General features: G+C 34.2%; 1 protein-coding gene across 6 annotated transcripts in view; it reads left to right on the forward strand.

The window, feature by feature from the left end:
* Evi5 (ecotropic viral integration site 5) overlaps positions 1 to 19,745 on the forward strand; it is a 253,121-nt gene that overhangs the window by 113,460 nt on the left and 119,916 nt on the right. For 4 of the 6 annotated variants that reach the window (XM_023720276.1, XM_023720272.1, XM_023720273.1 and 1 more), the window contains 3 exons: positions 4,846 to 4,899; positions 6,853 to 6,885; positions 7,415 to 7,561. In XM_023720276.1, the coding sequence (XP_023576044.1) occupies positions 4,846 to 4,899; positions 6,853 to 6,885; positions 7,415 to 7,561 (234 nt within the window). The remainder of the gene's footprint in view (positions 1 to 4,845; positions 4,900 to 6,852; positions 6,886 to 7,414; positions 7,562 to 19,745) is intronic. The other 2 variants (XM_023720274.1, XM_004635730.2) reach the window with 2 other exon arrangements.

Raw genomic sequence — 19,745 nt, forward strand, 5'->3', positions numbered from 1 at the left:
TTTTTTTTTTTCTTTTTAATCTTTATTTATTTGGTACAGGGTCTTGCTACGCAGCTCTTACTTTATGTACTGAAATATTGTCTTTCTGTACATTTCATGTAAGTGGAATTATGTAGTGTGTAGTTTTCATATTGTTTTTGAGGTTCATTCATATTGTAGGCTGTTGAAGGGGTCTATTTTTTATTGCTAAGTAGCATTTCATTTTCTGGCTATACCGCATGTTCATCCATTCACCAGTAGATGGAGCAGTGGGTTGTTTACACTTTTCTGGTGTTGAGCAGTGCTGCTATAAATACTCACATTAAGTCTGTGTGAAGCTAGGTTTTCATTTCTCTCATTCAGATTCCTAGGACTACAGTTGTGAATAAACTTTTAACACTGCCTTTCCCCTTTCTCCAGAGGCATTGACTGTGGCATGAAACTAGCAGTTTTTCCTGGTTAGTGTAAGAAAACCAAGCATAGCAGCAGCCTTTCCTAAACTTCTGAGCTGGCTTGCTTAGGTAACAGAACAGTGCTCCAGCTATCTTCCAACATAGGTTTCTATACAAAAAGTATAGGACTAACTTTAAAGTACTGAGTACCAGTCATTACATATGTACCCTAGGTTATGCTTTAGTAATATTAATATATTTATTTTTGCTAGATCTATGATAAATTTTGACCAGTATTCTTTTGTTAATTCTGATTTTTTGTGTTTTATGTGTTACTTACTATATTTATAAACTTTGGATATATTTTTTAGTTTAATGTTTTATTTATACATGTAGTTTATTAGCCTTGATCACTAAAAGCTTTTATAAATCCATTACCAAGTTATTATAAATTTGATTATAGATGTGTTCAAATCAAAATATTAAAATGAGAATCTTACTTTTGCACGTTCTCTAATTTAGAGATAGGAAACATTATATAAAAGTGTCATGTGCCATAGTTTTGGGCATGTATGTATATTTTTTAAAAATGTGACATCAATTAATTTGCTTGCTTCTTATTTATGATCTGTGTACAAGTGGTTTTTACTGAAGGTTTTAAAATACTACCTAAGGAGCCGGGGAAATGGCTCAGTAAAATAACCACTTCCCTGGCAAGTGCAAGGGCCTGAGTTCAATCCCTGGTTCCACAAAAAAAAAAAAATACTATCTAAATACATATGATGTCATTTAGCAAGCTTTGTGTGATAGAAAATTCACAATTCTGGCAACTGGTAGAATTAGTTATTCATTTTCATAATATACAAATTTTGCATTTAACTTTATTGCTATTTTATATTTTAAATTATATTAACATTTTTTAAGACTTTTTGAGATATACTAAATCAATTTCCTAAGCAGTGTTTCTAGGATATGTTCTTAATAGCATCTTTGTATATAGTTTTTGGCCCCAACCAGTATTTCCTTAGCCAGCTACAAGAAGTAGAATTATAAATTATATTAACATTTTTTCAGACTTTTTGAGATATACTAAATCAATTTCCTAAGCAGTGTTTCTAGGATATGTTCTTTTTAGCAATGAGTTACCACATCATGCCTACTTTGCCAGCATTTGTTTTTGCCTTCTTTGTCTCTTTTTTTTTTTTTTTAATCTGGTAGGCCAAAAAAGTTTTTTTTTTTTTTTTGTATAAATACAAGATACACATTTTTAGATAACTATATTTAGTAATTATTCTCTTAATACTTTTTATCTTGTAAAATATTGCCAGAAAATATGAGGATGACTAATAATAAATCAATGAAGTTGTAAATTTTAATTACTAACATCCTAAATATTCACCTCAAAATATTTTGGAAAAATAAGTCCCATACACAGTAGAAACAAAAGCATTTCTTTTTTTAACATTTAATTTAATTTAATTTTATTTTTTGTCGTACCAGGGATTGAATTTAGGACCTTGCACTTACCAGGCAAGTGCTTATCCCCCTGCCCCCACAAAAGCATTTCTGAGAATGACCTAGATGAAAAGTAGGATGTAAACTAACAATAAAAGCCCCCACCCCCAAGTCTTGCTGTTCAGTTCAGGCTGGACTTAGTCTCATGGAAATCATCCTCCCTTAGCTTCCTGTGAGCTGGCATTACAGGCATGAATCACCACACCCAGAATTACATGTAGACACATTGAAATGATGCATAGGGGGAGAGACAGAATAATCTTGTTATACAAAAATGTGATTGTCACATCAAAATAACAAGTAGTAAATCCAGTTTAATTTAATTCCTTGTAAAATTCTGAGCAGTTTAAAAAAAATTGCAAAGAAAAACACTAAATAATAGATAAAATGTATTATAGTCACACTTATACAGAACTTCAAAAATATCATTAGTTGTGCTTATTATTAGATCAGTATTTGGTGAATGTTAGTTGCTGTGCTCATTCAAATGTTCTAATATCATTGTAGGTTTTATTACTTTAGTTTTCCAGAAGGCATTCAATGCTGTGCACAAATATTAGAGAATGAAGATTTAAATCTAAATCTGCCTAATTTCAAGTAGCTTTTAATTACTTTAGTACCATATAGTAATAGCTGGGTTTTGAGGAGGACATACAAAATAAGAATGGGGGAAATTATCTCTACCAGATCTTCAAAAGGATTGCAAAGCTCTAATTGTTATTAAAATACTGTATTAGAGCAAAAGAAAAGACATTAACTTGTAAAGGTAACTCTGAAATGGTCTGTATTAGCTGAAGAGAGTTTTTTTGGGGGGTTGGGAGCATTGAAACAGGGTCTTACTATGTGTAGTGCAGGCTAGCCTTAAACTTGCTTCTGTAGCCTAGGTTGGCCTCCAACTCACAGTGATCCTCCTGTTTTAGCCTCCCAAGTGCTGAGATTACAAGCTTATACCACTGTGCCCAGTGGAAGTCTTTTATCAGCTCAGCATGAAGTAGATACCACACAAATGGCGATAAAACAATTTAAGACTGGTGTTAAGGTCTGTGAATATGCAAGGCTTTGATTGACACTACTATTAAAAAGGAAATTAAATAAAAACCTTAAGAAGTGGTGTTAAGACATTCAGTATTGGGGGAAATTACAGTTTAGAGTTTTATTTATAGTAAAATAGTTTTCACATTTAAGTAGGTAGGGGAAGTAAATCCAGTGAATTTTTTTATGTTTTTGAAATAAGGCTGGACTTGAACTTCAGATCCTCATGCCTTTAGCTCAGGTGAATGTTTTAAGTTCTAAATTTTAGCATTATTTAAGTAATTTTATTCACTCAGTTGTATGGTTTGAACTTAATTTTCTAAACATTTTAGGATAGACACAGTTTTAATATTGATTGATAAAATGACTGAGAACATTTTAGAATTTTTTAAAGCTTTCTAGACTGTACTAGTATTGAATAATTGAGAATTTATATAGATTACTATGTTGCACATAGATGTGCAGCCAAGAAATGAGAAATAGTTTCTATTTCTTAAACTGTTATTTTATATTCTGAAATCAGAAATAATGCCCATTCCAAATCATTTACTATATTTTAGTGAATAGAAAAAAGAATTCAATTTGCGACAAATTTTTTTGATAACCAAGATTTGTTCTAATTTATAATTTACTTAAGATATTATAATTCATAAGGGCTGGCCAAATAGGATTAAAATGCCTGCAAGCAGGCGAAGAGGCTGGGCGTTCCATCTCTGGGCCTGCCATTTGAGGCCCGGCCCCACCCCTGGGGTTTGCTGAGACGGCAATTGAGACTGGGCATGGAGGTGCGTGCCTGTAATCCCAGCTCTTGGGAGGCTGTGAACAGGCAGATCACTAGAGTCTGATCTAGTGGTGAGACCCTAAACACCCTATAAGCCCTTCCCTAAAATACAAAATTTAAAAAAAGATATTATAATTCATAATCTTATTTCCCTGGGCTTTTATGTATTATATAAACTACAGTTAGGTGTTTACTAGAAAAATAATAAATTGAATTATTATTTTAGATTAGATTTTCTGAAGAAAACATTTGTAAGTTGGAATATAGGACTGGAAAAAGATTGGGTTGAAAGCCTTGGAACAAACTGATACAAAAAGGTGAGGGGGTTTGCAATTTGAGGAATGGTAAGAATGAAAGGACAGGGGCTGGGGAGATAGCTTAGTAGAATAAGCATTTCCCTGGCAAGCGCAGGGTCCTGAGTTCCATCCCCAGTACTGCCAAAAAAAAAAAAAAAAAGAATGAAAGGACAACATAATGGATATGAAAATGAAGAAGTAATTTATATAGGTTAGTAATAAATTTTATTAGTGGAAAATATAAAAAGATGATTGCAACATGAAATGGTGTGGACTTAATAGTTGATAGTAGTTTGACAAATGTTATGAGTTAGGCATTGAGGAGTTTGGTAAAGTTCTGTTTTTATATCTTGTTTTACTTTGGTCATGGAGGAAGTGCTGGCAAATACTAGTAATTTAATTTTCTTGGGTAGAAAACAATTCATGATGCATTCTTTATATTTATAGTATATAAGGAATTTTGAAATGGTGATTGCTGTAGTCTAACATTTAATTTAATATTTGTCCCTTAGACATGCTTATCTGAATTTTCTTATTCAACTGATATTTGTATACATAGGTTCTGTAGGAAATAAGAAAATTGATATCTTTTCTAACGGGAATATGAAAACATTTATGACAGTATTGTAACTATGGAAAAGATAGGGGTTTTCTTCTGTAGGTTATGTTTAAAATTCATTCAGAGCTGGAACGAGGAATATGATTTCTTGCTATGTATTTCTTACTCTAAGCCTGTAACAGTTTGACAGATGGTAATGTACCCATGCCTTAGTCTTTTCTTATGTATTAAAGAAAACATTTATAGTACTGAAGTAGTAATCTTTATTCTTCTTAAAAAATTTTTTAACAGAGGTTGCGCACAGAAAATAGACTTTTAAAACAACGCATTGAAACATTAGAAAAAGTAAGTAAATCATTACAGCAAGCATTTATTGAATGCTTAGTATTTTACCATATATTTTAAATAAATCCTCAAAAATATTGATGTATGTGTCATCATTGTGTTATTGAATGCTAAGTTTATCTGGTTTATTACTTTACTAAATAACTATTAATAAAATTGGTACTAGCTCGTGAGATTTCATGTTAAAGTTTTAACTGAGGTTTATTATTAGAGTAACACCTTAATGTTATTTCTTACAAATTCTACAAAGTATATTCTTTTAAATGGGAATACATTGTGATGTCTTTTAAAGATGAGTTTTAAATGTTGTATAGTCTTCTTAACCACATGTCAAATGTAGTATTGATTTCTTTAAAATTTAGGATTGAATTTAGTCAAAGTGACTGATTCCTTATCTAAAAATTCAATCTCAAAAGGATTTTCTGCATAAGGAAATTGTGCATAAATTTTTGGTTAGAAAAATTTTGGCTAATAACTGGCAAATGTGAACATTTTGAACTATTTTTCATATTGTGCTTTTAATGTGATGTCTCTTGTAATTCTGCTTCTGATGCAGTGAGTTGAGTAATAAAAACAGTTTAAGAATTGTGCTTTGTCAGCTGTGGTGACATAGCCTTGTAATCATCCTAGCACTTTGAAGAAGAGGCTGACAGGAGAATTGCTATGAGTTTGAGGCCAGCCGAAACTGAATTATGCATCCAGACCCTGTCTGAAAAGAATACATATTTTTGCATTGCTTTATTTTTTACTTTATTTTATTTTTTAAAATATATTTAGTACAGGGTCTACAAGGTCTCACCACACAGATTGGACTCCTAGTGATCCTCTTATTTTCAGCCTCCCAAGCACTGGGATTATAGGTGCGCACCACCATGCCCAGTCTCTACTTTTGCTTTATTGAAAGGTAACTAGAATTGAGAGTAAGTAGGTTTGACAGTCCTCCTCCTGCTACTGACAAGTATAGTAAAGGCTTCTTTGAACATCTATGGATAAGAAAAACTGGCAAAAGGGATAGTTTGCACTGTTTGCCTTTTTGAAGTATTTATGATTTCATATTTAAATAGAAGTGCACAAGGATTGGATATTTCATCTATGCCTGTCTTTGTTGTATAGTTGGATATATTCTTGTCTCTCATGGCATTAGTGTTGCTTTAAGGATAGTTTATATGGTGACTTCACAAAAATGTTGAGCATAATTGTTTTTAAAGTCATTTTAATTATTTATATACTCTTTCCCCTATCCCACTTATTACTGGTTTGTACTAAAATACATTAACTTCTTAAGTTTAAAAAATTTTTTTGATTGAAATATTTTCACAAAGCATTTGTATTGAATCATTGGAATGATGCATAAAGATGCTATAGGAAAATGTTTACATTTTATTTTTTAAAAATTTGCTTTAGATGACCTACATATGTCACTTAGCATTTAGAATCCTGTAAATATTTAAATATTAATTGTATTTTGCAACCAAAAAGTTTACTTTTGTTAGGGCTTGCTAAGTTAAACTCATTAATTTCAATCATCATATATTCCTTGCTTTGTTTCTTTGGATGTTGCTATTGTACTAATTGCTGTCATACTTCATAAACGTAATTGCTTGCTCAGATTTCTTCTTCCTTTCATAGAAATGGCTTTAGACACAGTTAATTTTGAACATAAAGAGATGTAGATATTTAAAATTTATTTTATTTGAGATAAACCATTTGAAATTTATGGTTTGGTCTGTTTTAGAAACATGTGATTTTCAGTTTATTTTTGTTGAAATGTTTTTCTTAAAGATTTAAGAATAAAAACACATTCAGTTAAAAAATTAGTTCTAAAATTTAAATGCCCATTTTGATTAGCAATGAAAATTAGGTGAAATTTGGATTTTTTTCTTCTTATTCCTTATTTTATCACACTTTTATTTCCTTTCTCTTATATTTCTATCTGAATTTTTCCTTTTGTAGGAAAGTGCTTCCTTGGCAGATAGATTGATACAGGTATAATTTTTTAAGCCTTTTCTCTAACCTTAATTCTAAGGAAAATCCTAAACCTAGAAATTCATTTTTAATGCATGCAACTTTACATGCATTTTCTTAGAGATGATGTTTTGGGTGGTACATGGGTTAATTTTTGATAACTGTGTTATCTTGGTTTATTCAGATAGACCCTTCTTGCACGTTTTAAAGCTAACATTATTTTTCACAGTATATGTTCCAAAATGGCAATCAGTGAATTCTGTCATATTAACCACTATCATTGAAAATTTTAGTCCTGCATGTACTACTCAGTAATATTGCATGAAGTGAAGTTTTATTGACTGAAAGAATTGTTGAGATGGATTTTTCATTTAGTTTCCCCAAAATTTACTGGAGCAATAACAAACTGCTAGCTAATAATTACCTAGTCTGTTTTATTCTCTGAAGTGATTTTTTTGTAATGGGGCAAAGTAATAACTAAACCTTAAAAAGTCAGTCTTTCTTGACTCTATCCTAAATTGCTTTGCACACAAAAAAATTATGTCCTAAGGGACAAGTGACAAGAGCCCAGGAGGCTGAGGAAAACTACCTCGTAAAACGGGAGTTGGCCACCATCAAACAACAGAGTGATGAGGCCAGTGCTAAGCTGGAGCAAGCTGAAAATATCATCAGGAAGCTCCAGCACCAACAACAATGGGTAAGGAGTCTGGTAGCGCTTTTTTCACCTTTCTTATCCCTTTCCCTTCAAACCAAAAAATAAAAAAGCACAACTTTAGTGCTCTTGTTTTGTATAATTTTGTACTTTACTTTAATTGAACTCTTAAAGTATTCCATTTTATGTTCTGTGATACTTAGGGGTCTTACTGTGGCCTAAAAACTCCTGTTCTACCTTTTCCTCCCTGCCTATACAATTTTATCACAAGCAGGTAATAATGATCTTTTTTTACATTATGGTGTATGTCATAAAATAAGCAATGTATGTCAGACCTGTTGTTCAGCTCAGATACTTTTTATAAAAGGTGATCCTGACTTTGTTCAGTTTTTATTCATTGTGCAGATGAATATTACCCAAAATATAGAATATATATAATCATCTGATTTAAAACTTTGGTAATGAGCCAGGGATATAGCTCAGCAGCATAAGTGCCTGCCTGGTAAGTGCAGGGTCCTGAGTTCAATCCCTGGTACCACCAAAATCCTCCCAAAACCTTTTTGACAACTTAGCATTTTATATCTTATGTGAAATACTATAGTTGAAACTTCCTATATTGACACATTTTGAAGGTCAAGGTGTATGCCTACATTTTTTCAAGAAGAGAGAAGTTAATCAAGTTTAGCAAAATTTAGAAATTAGTTAAATTGACGTAGGATTCTAAACAGGTACTGATTATATAGCTAGCCTTAATCTTTTGCAATTTAAACATTATTTTCCATTCTCAAATTCAGATTAGCATTATTTTAGGAATATAAAAGCTAAAAAGAAAAGTCCATTGTCTATCTTTGAAAATATATTATTTCATGTTTCAGTTTTCAAGTTGGATTTGGATTATGATAGGCATAGGTAGAAAAATTGTGTTTGTAAATCTAGAGCTCTGCAGTGGATGTGGAAGGCTAATAGAATAACCATAAAGTTCTACATTATTTGTTTCTAGTAAACTAAGGAAACAGCATCATCATCTGGGTGTAAATGTCAGAAGATAGAAGAAAAATTAGTATTTGAAAAATCCATAAACATGTATTTTTCTATTGTGTTACCAAACATGGCTAAGAAAAATGAACAAGAGTGATAAACTAACACTAGAAAGACTAGAACACAAGAATTTTGTCCTGGTTTATGGAATAACAATAAAATTGAAACTTAAAAAGAGAAACAAAATTGAATTATTGAATCATTTTTGGAATTAGGCTAAAATGAGTAACAAATGCGATGTGATTTTCTTTAGAAAGATAAGTATTATGCTTATATGAAACCTGAGCTATAGTCTCAGTATATTAGAATAATTAAGGGTTTTTTTTGTGTGTTTTCAGTTACTGAGACCTGTAAGTAGATGTGGATCATAAGAATAGAGTGTTTGTTTATAAGGAAAAAGTTAACCGAATAAGCAGAAATGACCAAAATGTACTGAGGCTTTTGTAACTTTCTTTTCTTTTCCTTTTTTTTTTTTTTTTTTCATTTTTTCAGTACTGGGAGTTGAACTCAGGACCTTGAGCTTGCCAGGCAATTTTTTTTTTCTTTTTTTTTTTTTTCTGGCTCAGGTTGCCTTAAGGGCAGGTCTGGTAAGGCATGAGGATCTGGGGATTGAACCACATTATCCTGAGCCTTACTGCATTTGCTTAAGCAGGCACTTAAACATCTGAGCTAACCAGCAGGCCCCCCTGTACCTTTCTAAGTGTAAAACAGACATAAAATAGTGATGTACAGAACAAATGAAACAGTAAAACAACCTTGGTTGAATTCCTGAAAGTTACATATCGTAGATATTAAAATCACTTGCAGAATGATTGTAGGAACATTAAGTGATTCTTAGAATATGAGAGATCGGGCTGGCAAGATAGCTCAGTGGTCTAAAGCACCTGCTTAGGCAAGCTTAGGCAAGCATGCAGGGACTTCCGTTCGATCCCCAGCACCACATGCCATGCCAGCCCCGCCCCCAGGGTGGGCTGAGCTGACCATAAAAATAAATAAATAAAGGAAACATTTTAGAAAAAAAGATTAAAAACAAAAGTAAACATTCTTATAAAAAATAGAATATGAGAGACAGTATAGATTTTAAGGTGCACAATACATTTCTTACATAAAGTAAACAAAGGTTAGATATTTGAAGAGTACAGTGACATTAATGATGCTTCATCAAAAATGCCTCGAGCATCTGTCTTCTGAACAAGTAGACAATTGACTGACTCACTAAAAATTAGTATCTTGAGTATGTTAAAATTATTTTATAGTAAAAACTGACATTTACAACTTATTTGGTAGACTTTCATGGATGGGTAAAGAGTTTCTGCTCAGGATAGAGAAATAAAGATGAAAGTAGTAAACTTAATTGTTTTTATAAGTCATTAAGTATATCAAGAGATTATTCAGGTTCCTATGATGTATCAAAGGTCTTTGTCTCTTAAACCATTGCATGCTGTATTTCATATTTAAATGTTCACATATAAGGCATGTTTAAGAATTTTATACATGAAATATTTCAAAATGGATCATACTGGGTGATGAATCAATTGAGATTCCAAAACATTTCAAAGTCTTCAGAATAAAAAGTTAATTTCATAAAATTCAGAGCTTTGTCTTTTGACGGGGAGGGCGGTCAGGATGCCTTCAGGGCAGGTCTGGTTTGGCTTGAGGATGAGGGGATCGAACCATAGCATCCTGAACCTGACAGCTTTGTTTCAGCAGGCACTTAAGCACCTGAGTTAATGGGCAGGCCCCCTCATAGCTTTGTCTTTAGGTTTAAAATTTGAAGATAGATCTTATCAGTGCCTTATGTTACAAAACCTAGAGATTTTAATTGATAGGACATGTGAAATTAGCTACTAATATAAGGTACCTGTCTCTCCCAACCCTCAATCTCAAAATCTCAAGACTAGTCTTCCTAGAAGCATAATACTCCAAAGTATTCTAAATAGTTTGCAGAGTTGTAATGTATCATGTAATTTGAAGCCAAACTTATATGAGCATTTATAGAGAATATTGTGGCCAATATAGGAAAGAAGGTAGGGGCCTTTGGTTTTTTTAGGCTGCAGTAAAGAACTTTAAAATTCATACATGTATCATTTCAAATTTTCAAGAAGCAATCTTGTGAAAAAATGATTAGTCTTTTTTGATACAGCTTCAGAAGACAGCATATGCTTAAAATTTAAGGATAAATATTTTGTGCTTTGGGATTTTGAGAAAAGAGTAGTTGCTTTACAAAGTGTACTACTGGTAGAAAATGAACATTGGCTATGTGTTTTGATTGCAGCCTTTCAGTGTAACTTTATGAATTCTTAAACTCCTAGAATAAAGCTTTAAAACCTGAATTCAAGCAGAAAATATTGAATTTCAACCGTCCATACCCATCTCCCACTACAACTGAATAGAAGCTTTTTTTCCCCCATAATTTTATTGAGAAACAAATAACAATGAGACAGTTTCAAATCAAATTGATAAGACAGTTTCAATAATTAACACATTACATACCCTCTTCCTATGGGTTATTTGCTGTACAGGATGCGGACATGTATCCTATTTACAAACACTATTAAAACAAATTCCTCTATTCATTAAGAGAATGTAACTATATATCTATCCTAACCATTTTCAATACCCAGATACAAAATGGACATTCATCTGTATCCTCTTTTTTGTTTAGTTCCGTCATTTGAATATTACAGGTGTGTTAACTCAGCAAAATATTCTAAAAGAGTCCAGTAGTCCATAATAGTACTGGGTCTTCTGCTTGACTGGCAATGTCAGAAATTGTTGATAGAGTCCCCTACAGCTCAACATAACACCATGGCTTTACTTCTTATACTTCATTTTTATATTTTTCTGCTGGATGGTTAAGACCAAGATAAAGCAAGCCCTATGCAACAAGAGTTGTAGCTTTTGGATCTGATAAGGTCAGTGAAATCTGCTCAGGATTTATCCTGAGATCCTGTACCTCTGATTGTAGAACCTTTGCCAGTGTCAGTCATGTTGATGAGTCATGGCCGTTGTTAGGCCAGTGTGCTCTCTGTAAAAGCCTGAGAAAATGTTTTTTTTTTTCCATGTGACTCTCCTTAGGCACACTCTACATCATCGATCACTTTCCTCTTTGGCTCCATAATCTCCTTGATCAGAAAATTTGGGACACTACTGAGTTACATGACGTTACAGTACAAGTTCTCATATGTCCTGAGACTTAATTGACCTTGAAAAGTCAACCCACAAATTTGGAAAAAATCATGACAAATAAGTACTCAGACAAAGGTCTGCTGTCTAGGATTTATAAAGAACTAAAAAACACTAGGGCCCCAAAATTTAAAGACCCAGTCCAGAAATAGGCATCTGAGATGAACACACACTTCTCAGAGCATGAAATTAAAGAAGCAAATAAATATATGAAAAAATGCTCCACATCACTAGCCATCTGTGAAATGCAAATTAAAACAACACTGAGATACTATCTCACTCCAGAAAGAATGGCTATTGTAAAGAGATCAACCAATAACAAATGTTGGGAGAGGCTATGGGGAAGAGGAAACCCTTCTTTACTGCTGGTGGGAATGTAGACTGGTGCAACCATTATGGAAATCAGTGTGGAGACTCCTTAGAAAACTTGGACTGGAAATACCATTTAAACCAGCTATTCCTCTACTGGGAATTTTCCCGGAGGATTTGAAAACATCATATCATAGTGATATGTGTGTTCCTATGTTTATAACAGCACAGTTTGTGATAGCCAAATCTTGGAAACAACCAAGATGCCCGTCACCTGAGGAATGGATGAAAAAGCTGTGGTATTTTTATACAATGGAGTATTATTCAGCTATAAAGAATGATAAATTCAAAGCCCTTGTATTGAAGTGGATGCCACTTGAAGATATAAGTGAAATAAACCAGACACACATGGGTAAATATTGTATAGTTTCCCTAGTATAAGAACTCAAAAGAAGAAATACAAATAGAAAGGTATAATATAACTAACAGGAAAGCAAGAACTTGAGGACTAAATAATTAAGAGAGGGAAAGGAAAAGAGCTAGGAAACAGGACAGGGGCAATCCATATAGTTATATGTAGAGCATGGGTAAGGCAATGATCCTGAGAATCTCCAGAAGATTTTTGAATCTAGCAGTTAATTGGAATGATTCTCACCTTGACTAACTATATATTCTGACACCTGTGAACTAAGCAACTACACTGAAGATGGCAATTTGTAATAGTAGGTTCATGCTTGGAGCGCCTGTCATTCTGGTCTTCTGAATAAGGGCTGCTTGTCATGACATGCCAGTTGCTGCTGTGCTGTCTCGGGTAGATGATTGTTCAAAAAGAAGTGGGTAGTGAATGAAGGCAGGAGACAGGAAAAGGAATGTTGTGGGACTGTCCTGTTACAAGGTTGTATATGGTTAGATTTCTGGACTTATGTGTAAACATAAGAAGTATATAATTCTTTATGCCTATTTTTTAAATGTTTTTTCCTCGTATTCTGTAGGGACTTAAAAGTTCAACATATCAATACTTGATGAAAAATACCTGTTTCATGTTATGCCTAAGATGTTTGATATTCAGACAGATAGTGAGGTTAAGCTTAACAGCCTAGGTTGTATGGTTATACCAATAAACTCTTCTGGAGGGTTAATAACCTAAGTTTGCAGACCAGAATTAGAGAAAAAGGAGGGCCGCAAGGAAAGCCAACATTTTGGCCCTAGCCTTCCAAGGTCAATTAAGACTCAAGACACTGATTCTAAACTAGGTTTTAGTGATTTTGTTAATGGTGTGGTCTTGGATGCCTCAGTACAGTTTTACTTGTTGTGTTTCAAAATGATTAAGTTAAAAAAAAAAGATTAAGTAGAGTTACACTATGTCAGATGTATTTCACTTTTAAAATGAACTTTATTAAGGTATAAGTTACATGTAATAAATTTATGAGATTATTGTATAAATTAATGTATTTGAAATATATATAGTTACGTTATCACCACCACAATTAAAATGATGAATATTTCCATGAATACTTTCAAAATTTCTCTTTGTTCCTACAGATCACTGTCTACATTTCAGAAACCTCTTTGTTTTCTGTCACCATCGTTTTGTCCTTTCTGTTTCATGTAATGGAATTATGAAATATGTGACTGTTGTCTCATTTTTTCACTTACGATATTTATTCATTTCTCAATTCCTGGTGAATTTTTTTATTGTAAAATATATATACAATTTATTTCATGTAATTCATTAGCATTACATACATTTGTAATAATGGTAACCACTATTTCTAGAATTTTTCATCATTGCAAACAAGTTCTGTACCATTGTAACAGTCTTCCTTTCTCCATCCCTAATAACCTCTATTCTTTTTCCCATTTTTATGACTATACTATACCTAGTCGGTGGAACTTATATAAGTGGAATGATGCAATATTTGACCTTTTATGTCTGGTCTGTATTTGCAAGGTCCATCCTTGTTGAGAAATAGTTAGTTTTTATGTCTGAATATTCCATTCTGTTTGTTAATGCCTTTATTCATTCATGTGTTTCTGATCATTTGGATTATTTGCATGTTTGGCTGTGGTCAGTAATGCTTTATAAACATTGTGCATACGTGTTTGCTTGAGTGCCTGCTTTTAATTCTTTGACATTGTTGAATCATACATAATTCCATGTCTAATTTTTTTAAGCACTAAAATGCTTTTCATAATGGCTCTGCCATTCTACATTCCCAATAGCAGTGCTACCAAGTTTGCAGTTTTTCCACATCCTTCTGAACTCTTGGCATTTTCTGTTTCATTTTGTAATAGCTAGTAGTGAGGTAGTGTATAGTGTATAGTTCCTTTTTAAACTTGAATATACTTTCAGTGCATAGATCAGATCACAGGTACATTTAAATTTTTTTTAAATTAGTGCATATTAGTAAAATAGAATAATGAGATTAATTTGGTTTTTCTGTATATGTATATAACATATTTTTATTATGCTCATATTCATCCCATTTATTGCTTCTTCATCTGTAAAATTCTGCCTTCGAGTTTCTTGTCATCTGTTGAGCTATTTTTGACCAAGATTTTTATTTTAGCTCTTCTCTTTCTCCTTTTCTCAAATATAACTACAAGCCAATCAGTCATAACAAAAATTTGAGTACTGCTTTATTCTGTAGCATATTATCAAGATATCAAAATGGTTTGAAACATTTTGTATTTTACTTAGTCTTGTATAATTATGTGTTTATCATATAATCAAATGAATATATTTGTTCACTTGAAAAATAATATACAGACTATTAAGTGTGGAGGGTAAAGCAGGAAAGAAAAAAGGAAGTCTGTTATTACATGAAGTGTTCTGAGTCAGGAGACACAGCAAAAATATAATTTCAGATAAAGGCTATAAAGAAAAATAAAATACTGAGTTTCTAAGTATGAGTGCTATTATAGATAAGATAGTTTATAAAACACTTCCTTGAGGAAGTAACTTTTTTCTTTTTTTTTTTTTCTGTATTTTAGGGAAGGGTCTGCAAGGTGTTCAGGGTCTTACTACTAGATCGGACTCATAGTGATCTGCCTGTTTACAGCCTCCCAAGTGCTGGGTACAGGGAGCGCACCACCATGCCTAGTCTTAATTGTTGTCTCAGTGTGCCCTGGGGACGGGGTCGGCACTGTGGGCCTGGGGATTATATCCCAGCCCCTGCACCTGCTTGAGGGTGCTTTAATCGGGTGAGCTATTTGGCTGGTCCAGAGGAAGTAATATTTGACCAGAGACTAAATGATATATTGTAAAAAAGTCATTTCAAGATAGAGCAAACACCTCAGATAGAAAGTATACTCCATGTAAAGGTATTGATAAATAAGTTTTAGGCATTTGAGGAAGAATAAAATGTGTGCGTGGTGTTTTCGTTTTGTTTTGTTTTTTTCTTTTTTGGCGGAACTGGGGATTGAACTCCAGCCCTTGTGCTTGCCAGGCAAGTGTTTATTCTACTGAGCCATCTGCCTGGCTCATGTGTGTGTATTTTTAATGTATTTAGTACAGGGTCACACTATACAGATCAGACTCAGTGATTCTTCCTGTTTTTCAGTCTCTCAAGCACTGGGATTACAGGTGCATGACACTACTTCCAGTCTCAATTGCCCTCTCAGTGCACCTTAGGGGCAGGGCCAAGATGTATATTTATAAACCCTAGTGAAACCAACTAAAAAGCTTTTAAAAGAAAAGTAGCAGATAGTAGAAATTAAAGACTCATTAAATAATCATTTTGGCCACTTGTAGTGGAAGGCTGAGGCAGGAGGATCTCCATGAGTTCAAGACCAGCCTAGGCTATCTGGTGAATTCAAATCTACCCTGAACTACATAGTGAGACCTTGTCTCAAAACGAACAAATAAACCATTTAATGAGACATTTAAAAAAAGATGAATCAGAAAACTAGCAAGACTGTAATTTTATTGTAACTATTAATCATTAGATCAAGTGTAAGATTGGAATGTAAACATTCCAATTAGGAGATTGGGTAAAAAGATAAACATGTTTACATGAAACTGACTTTAAATACAAAAACTGGTAGAATAAAAGTAAACTGATACATCTGCAGAGAACAATTGGAGAAGGAATTGGCCCCTACCCCTGAACGCCCATCTGGGTTTAACCATACAACTTTCACTCTGAGATGTATCCCTAACTTTTTTTTTTTTTTTTAAATTTTGAGATAGGCTGTCACTGAATCATTTGAGTTACCCAGACTGGGCTCACATTTGCAGTCTTCCTGCTGCAGTCTCCCAGACTGCTGGGGTTATAGATGGTGAGTGCTACTGTGCCCAGCAAGAAAAAATTTTTAAAAAACCATTTAAGTAGCATACAATGAATAAAATATATCAGAATAAATACAAACAAAAAGGTGAAAGTCTTATACCTTGAAAAATGAAATACTGTTTATTGTTGAAAGAAATTAAAGGTGATACAAATAAAGGAAAATGTATCTCATTCAATTATATTGGAAAACTTAATATTGTGAAGATTAAGTATTAATCAGAAGTCTGTAGATCAGGGGCCAGGGAGATGGCTCAGTGGAATAAGCACTTGCCTGGCAAGTGCAGGGGCCTGAGTTCAATCCCTGGTTCCGCGAAAAAAAAAAAAGTCTGTAGATCCAATCCTATCTATCTGTTGTGATTTGTGTCTAGAGTCAATTATACATGAAAAATGATGGGGCTGGTGAGATGGCTCAGTCTAAAGCACCTACTTAGAACAAGCTTAGCAAAATACAGGGACCGCGGTTCAATCCCCCAGCACCACATGCCAGCCAGCCCCGCCCCCTGGTGGGCTGAGCTAGCCACACACACACACATAAATAAATAAATAAAATTTTTTTAAAAAGCAGAAAGAGGAAAGACAAGAATGGACCACATGCAAAACAAGGGAATAAAATTCAAAGAAATTTAGATTTCTTAATAACAACACTACAAACTAGATCATGGAGCAACATCTTCAAAATTTTGAAGGAAAAATGCGTTCTACCGTAGAAACAACACCAAGCCAATTTGAGATGAGACAAGAACACTGTAATGAATGTGGGGCCTCATAATAGTGTGCTGCCTGCACTCTTGTTCAAGCAGTAGCTACATGCCATGCCAGCCCCGATCCTGGGTGTGCTGAGAAGGCAATTGAGACTGGGCATGGTGGCACACACTGGTAATCCCAGCACTTGCGAGGCTGAAGGCAGGAGAATCACTATGAGTCCGATCTGTGTAGTGAGACCCTGTAGATCCTGTAGGCCCTACCCTAAATACAAAAGAAAATAAAAAGAAGCAGCAGTAGCTACAGAACACGTCAAGAGATGGGAGCAAGCTGTGAAAGAAGAGCACTGGGATCTGAGATCTGACAGACAATGACAGCAGGGCCAGATGCAGAATGACCCCTAAGTGCCAGCCTCAGAAAGCAGGGGCGCAAGCTGCAGCACAAGAGGCTCTGGAGCAGAGTTATCAGGAAAATGATGTTCATGGGAAGAACAGTTGGAAACTGAGATGATCTGAGTCACTAAATACAGAAAACCAGGAAAACATTCAGTAGTAGTGGAAAGGACAGCTGGGCAGTCTGTTATGAATTCTAGAAGAAATAAAAAGCCACAAATAAACTAAAGTCACTTAAGATGTAACACAGTGTGAACTGTTTTCACAGTGTATCTACTGAACACTGACCTAAGCAAAATTATGAGAGCACTGTCTTGGGAGTAAAGGGGGCCAGAAGGCTGTGCATGTATGAGAAGTGAAGAAAAAGAAAATAAATAGGCATTTTGGCCTTCATGGCTCTCTAACCTCCCAGCTCTATCACTGCTTTTAACCATTTGGTAATAACAGCTCCACACACTCACTGAAGAGTACTCTTTTCCAACAGCATATCTCTGTCATCTATTTAATTCATATGATTCTGCTTTGGTTTGTGACAAGGCTGAAAACTTCGTGACAGCCAGATGGGCTTCAGTGGGTCCCTGAAGGATAAAGGAAGTGACACTGGCCCAAATCTTACCTCACTCAGACCTTCTTCTTCACAGAACGTCTGAGAGAAAAGCACACAGGTCATTGTCTCTTCCTTCTTTGTAAAAAGGATGAAGTCTTTTCCAATTCTCATGGACCCACTATATGGAAGACAAAGAATATAATGATTTATACCCCAGATAGCAAAAGTAAGAAAAATAAGGAGGCATGGCTAGGTGTCCTGTAATGGGCAACTCTTTTCAACAACCTGCCTTACTGACCTACCACCAAGGGGCACAATCATGATCTTACTTCTCAAAGTAGCACTGAAGAAATGGAGTGGATCCAGCCTCACTCTTGCTCCAGACAGTGCTACTGAGATCAGGTTCCATCCCAGGTTAAGAAGAACAATCACTGCACCTTGTGGGACCACAGGTGGGCCTCAGGCCTCCCTTCTTATTGAGACAAGCTAGACAAAGCTGTAGTTACAACATTTAGGCTACAGGATGGTTTGAAAAACAAAAGAATGTACAGATGCAATAAAGTTTGAAAAATACACTTCAGAAATTTCTGTGAGAAAATTCACCTGGACTGTATATGAGAATTACTTTTTAAAATGTTTCATGAATCAAGTCAGTTATGGGTGTGGAGATTCTAGAACAACATAGAACCTCTCCACAAGTTTACACTGTTTTTAAGTCTTATAGTTTGGCTCATTCTGTGTAACATTGCCTTTAATACTGTTTCCAGTGTCAATAATGCATGCATTAAGGGGGGAAAATACCTACCTTTTAAGACCGTTGCCATACTGCCCAATGAACTTCAAGGTGGGTGAGTGTTTCTTGTGTATTCCAAAGTTAATTATGTATGAAGCTTCCTCTGTAATTGACAATGACATTCAAAGTGGTTAGGAAGAGTATTTGAGTTTATGACATATCTCAGGGCATTTGGACAAGCCCAGCCCAGAGTCAAGGGTTCATATCAGGATGCACAATTTCTGGCAAGGATCTCAATGGTGTGACATTGATGGAGTTGGGACAGACTTAATCAAGTGACTATGGGTAGAGTTTAAAATTCTGAGCCTTAATTTTCTTGTCTGAAAGGAAAATGCTAACACATCACAAAGCTGTTGATGAAGATAAATAGATATGAATTAAATGAAATTATATATTTGTGAGGCTCTGGAAAAAATATTTGGCACTTAATAAGTATGAAGAAATTATAAGGGTCATAATGATTTTTTAATCCTTTATTTATTTATTTTGTGCAGGGTGTCACTATGCAGCTCAGACTCATAGTGATCCTCCTATCTCAGCCTCCTCAGCATTGGGATTACAGGTGTGCAACACCACACCCAGTTTTGGTGGCCAACTTGGCAAGGGGCCAGATTATCCTTGGTTCTGGAGTATATTCTTTTTTCTTTTCTCCATAATTTTATTGAGAAACAAATAGCAATGAGGCAGTTTCAAATCAAATTGGTAGGACAGTTTCAATAATTAACACATTGTAAATTCTCTTCTTAGTGGTTACTTGCTGTACAAGATGCAGACATGATATCCTATTTACAAACACTATTAGAACAAATCCCTCTATTCGTTAAGAGAATGTAACTGTATATCTATCCTAACCATTTTGAATACACAGATACAAAATGGACATTCATCTATATCCCCTTTTTTTGTTTAGTTCCATTATTTGACTATTATAGGTGTGTTAACTCAGCAAAATATTCTAAGAGTCCAGTAG

This window comes from Octodon degus, unplaced genomic scaffold, assembly GCF_000260255.1.
Source record: "Octodon degus isolate 3935 unplaced genomic scaffold, OctDeg1.0 scaffold00074, whole genome shotgun sequence".
NCBI lineage: Eukaryota > Metazoa > Chordata > Mammalia > Rodentia > Octodontidae > Octodon > Octodon degus.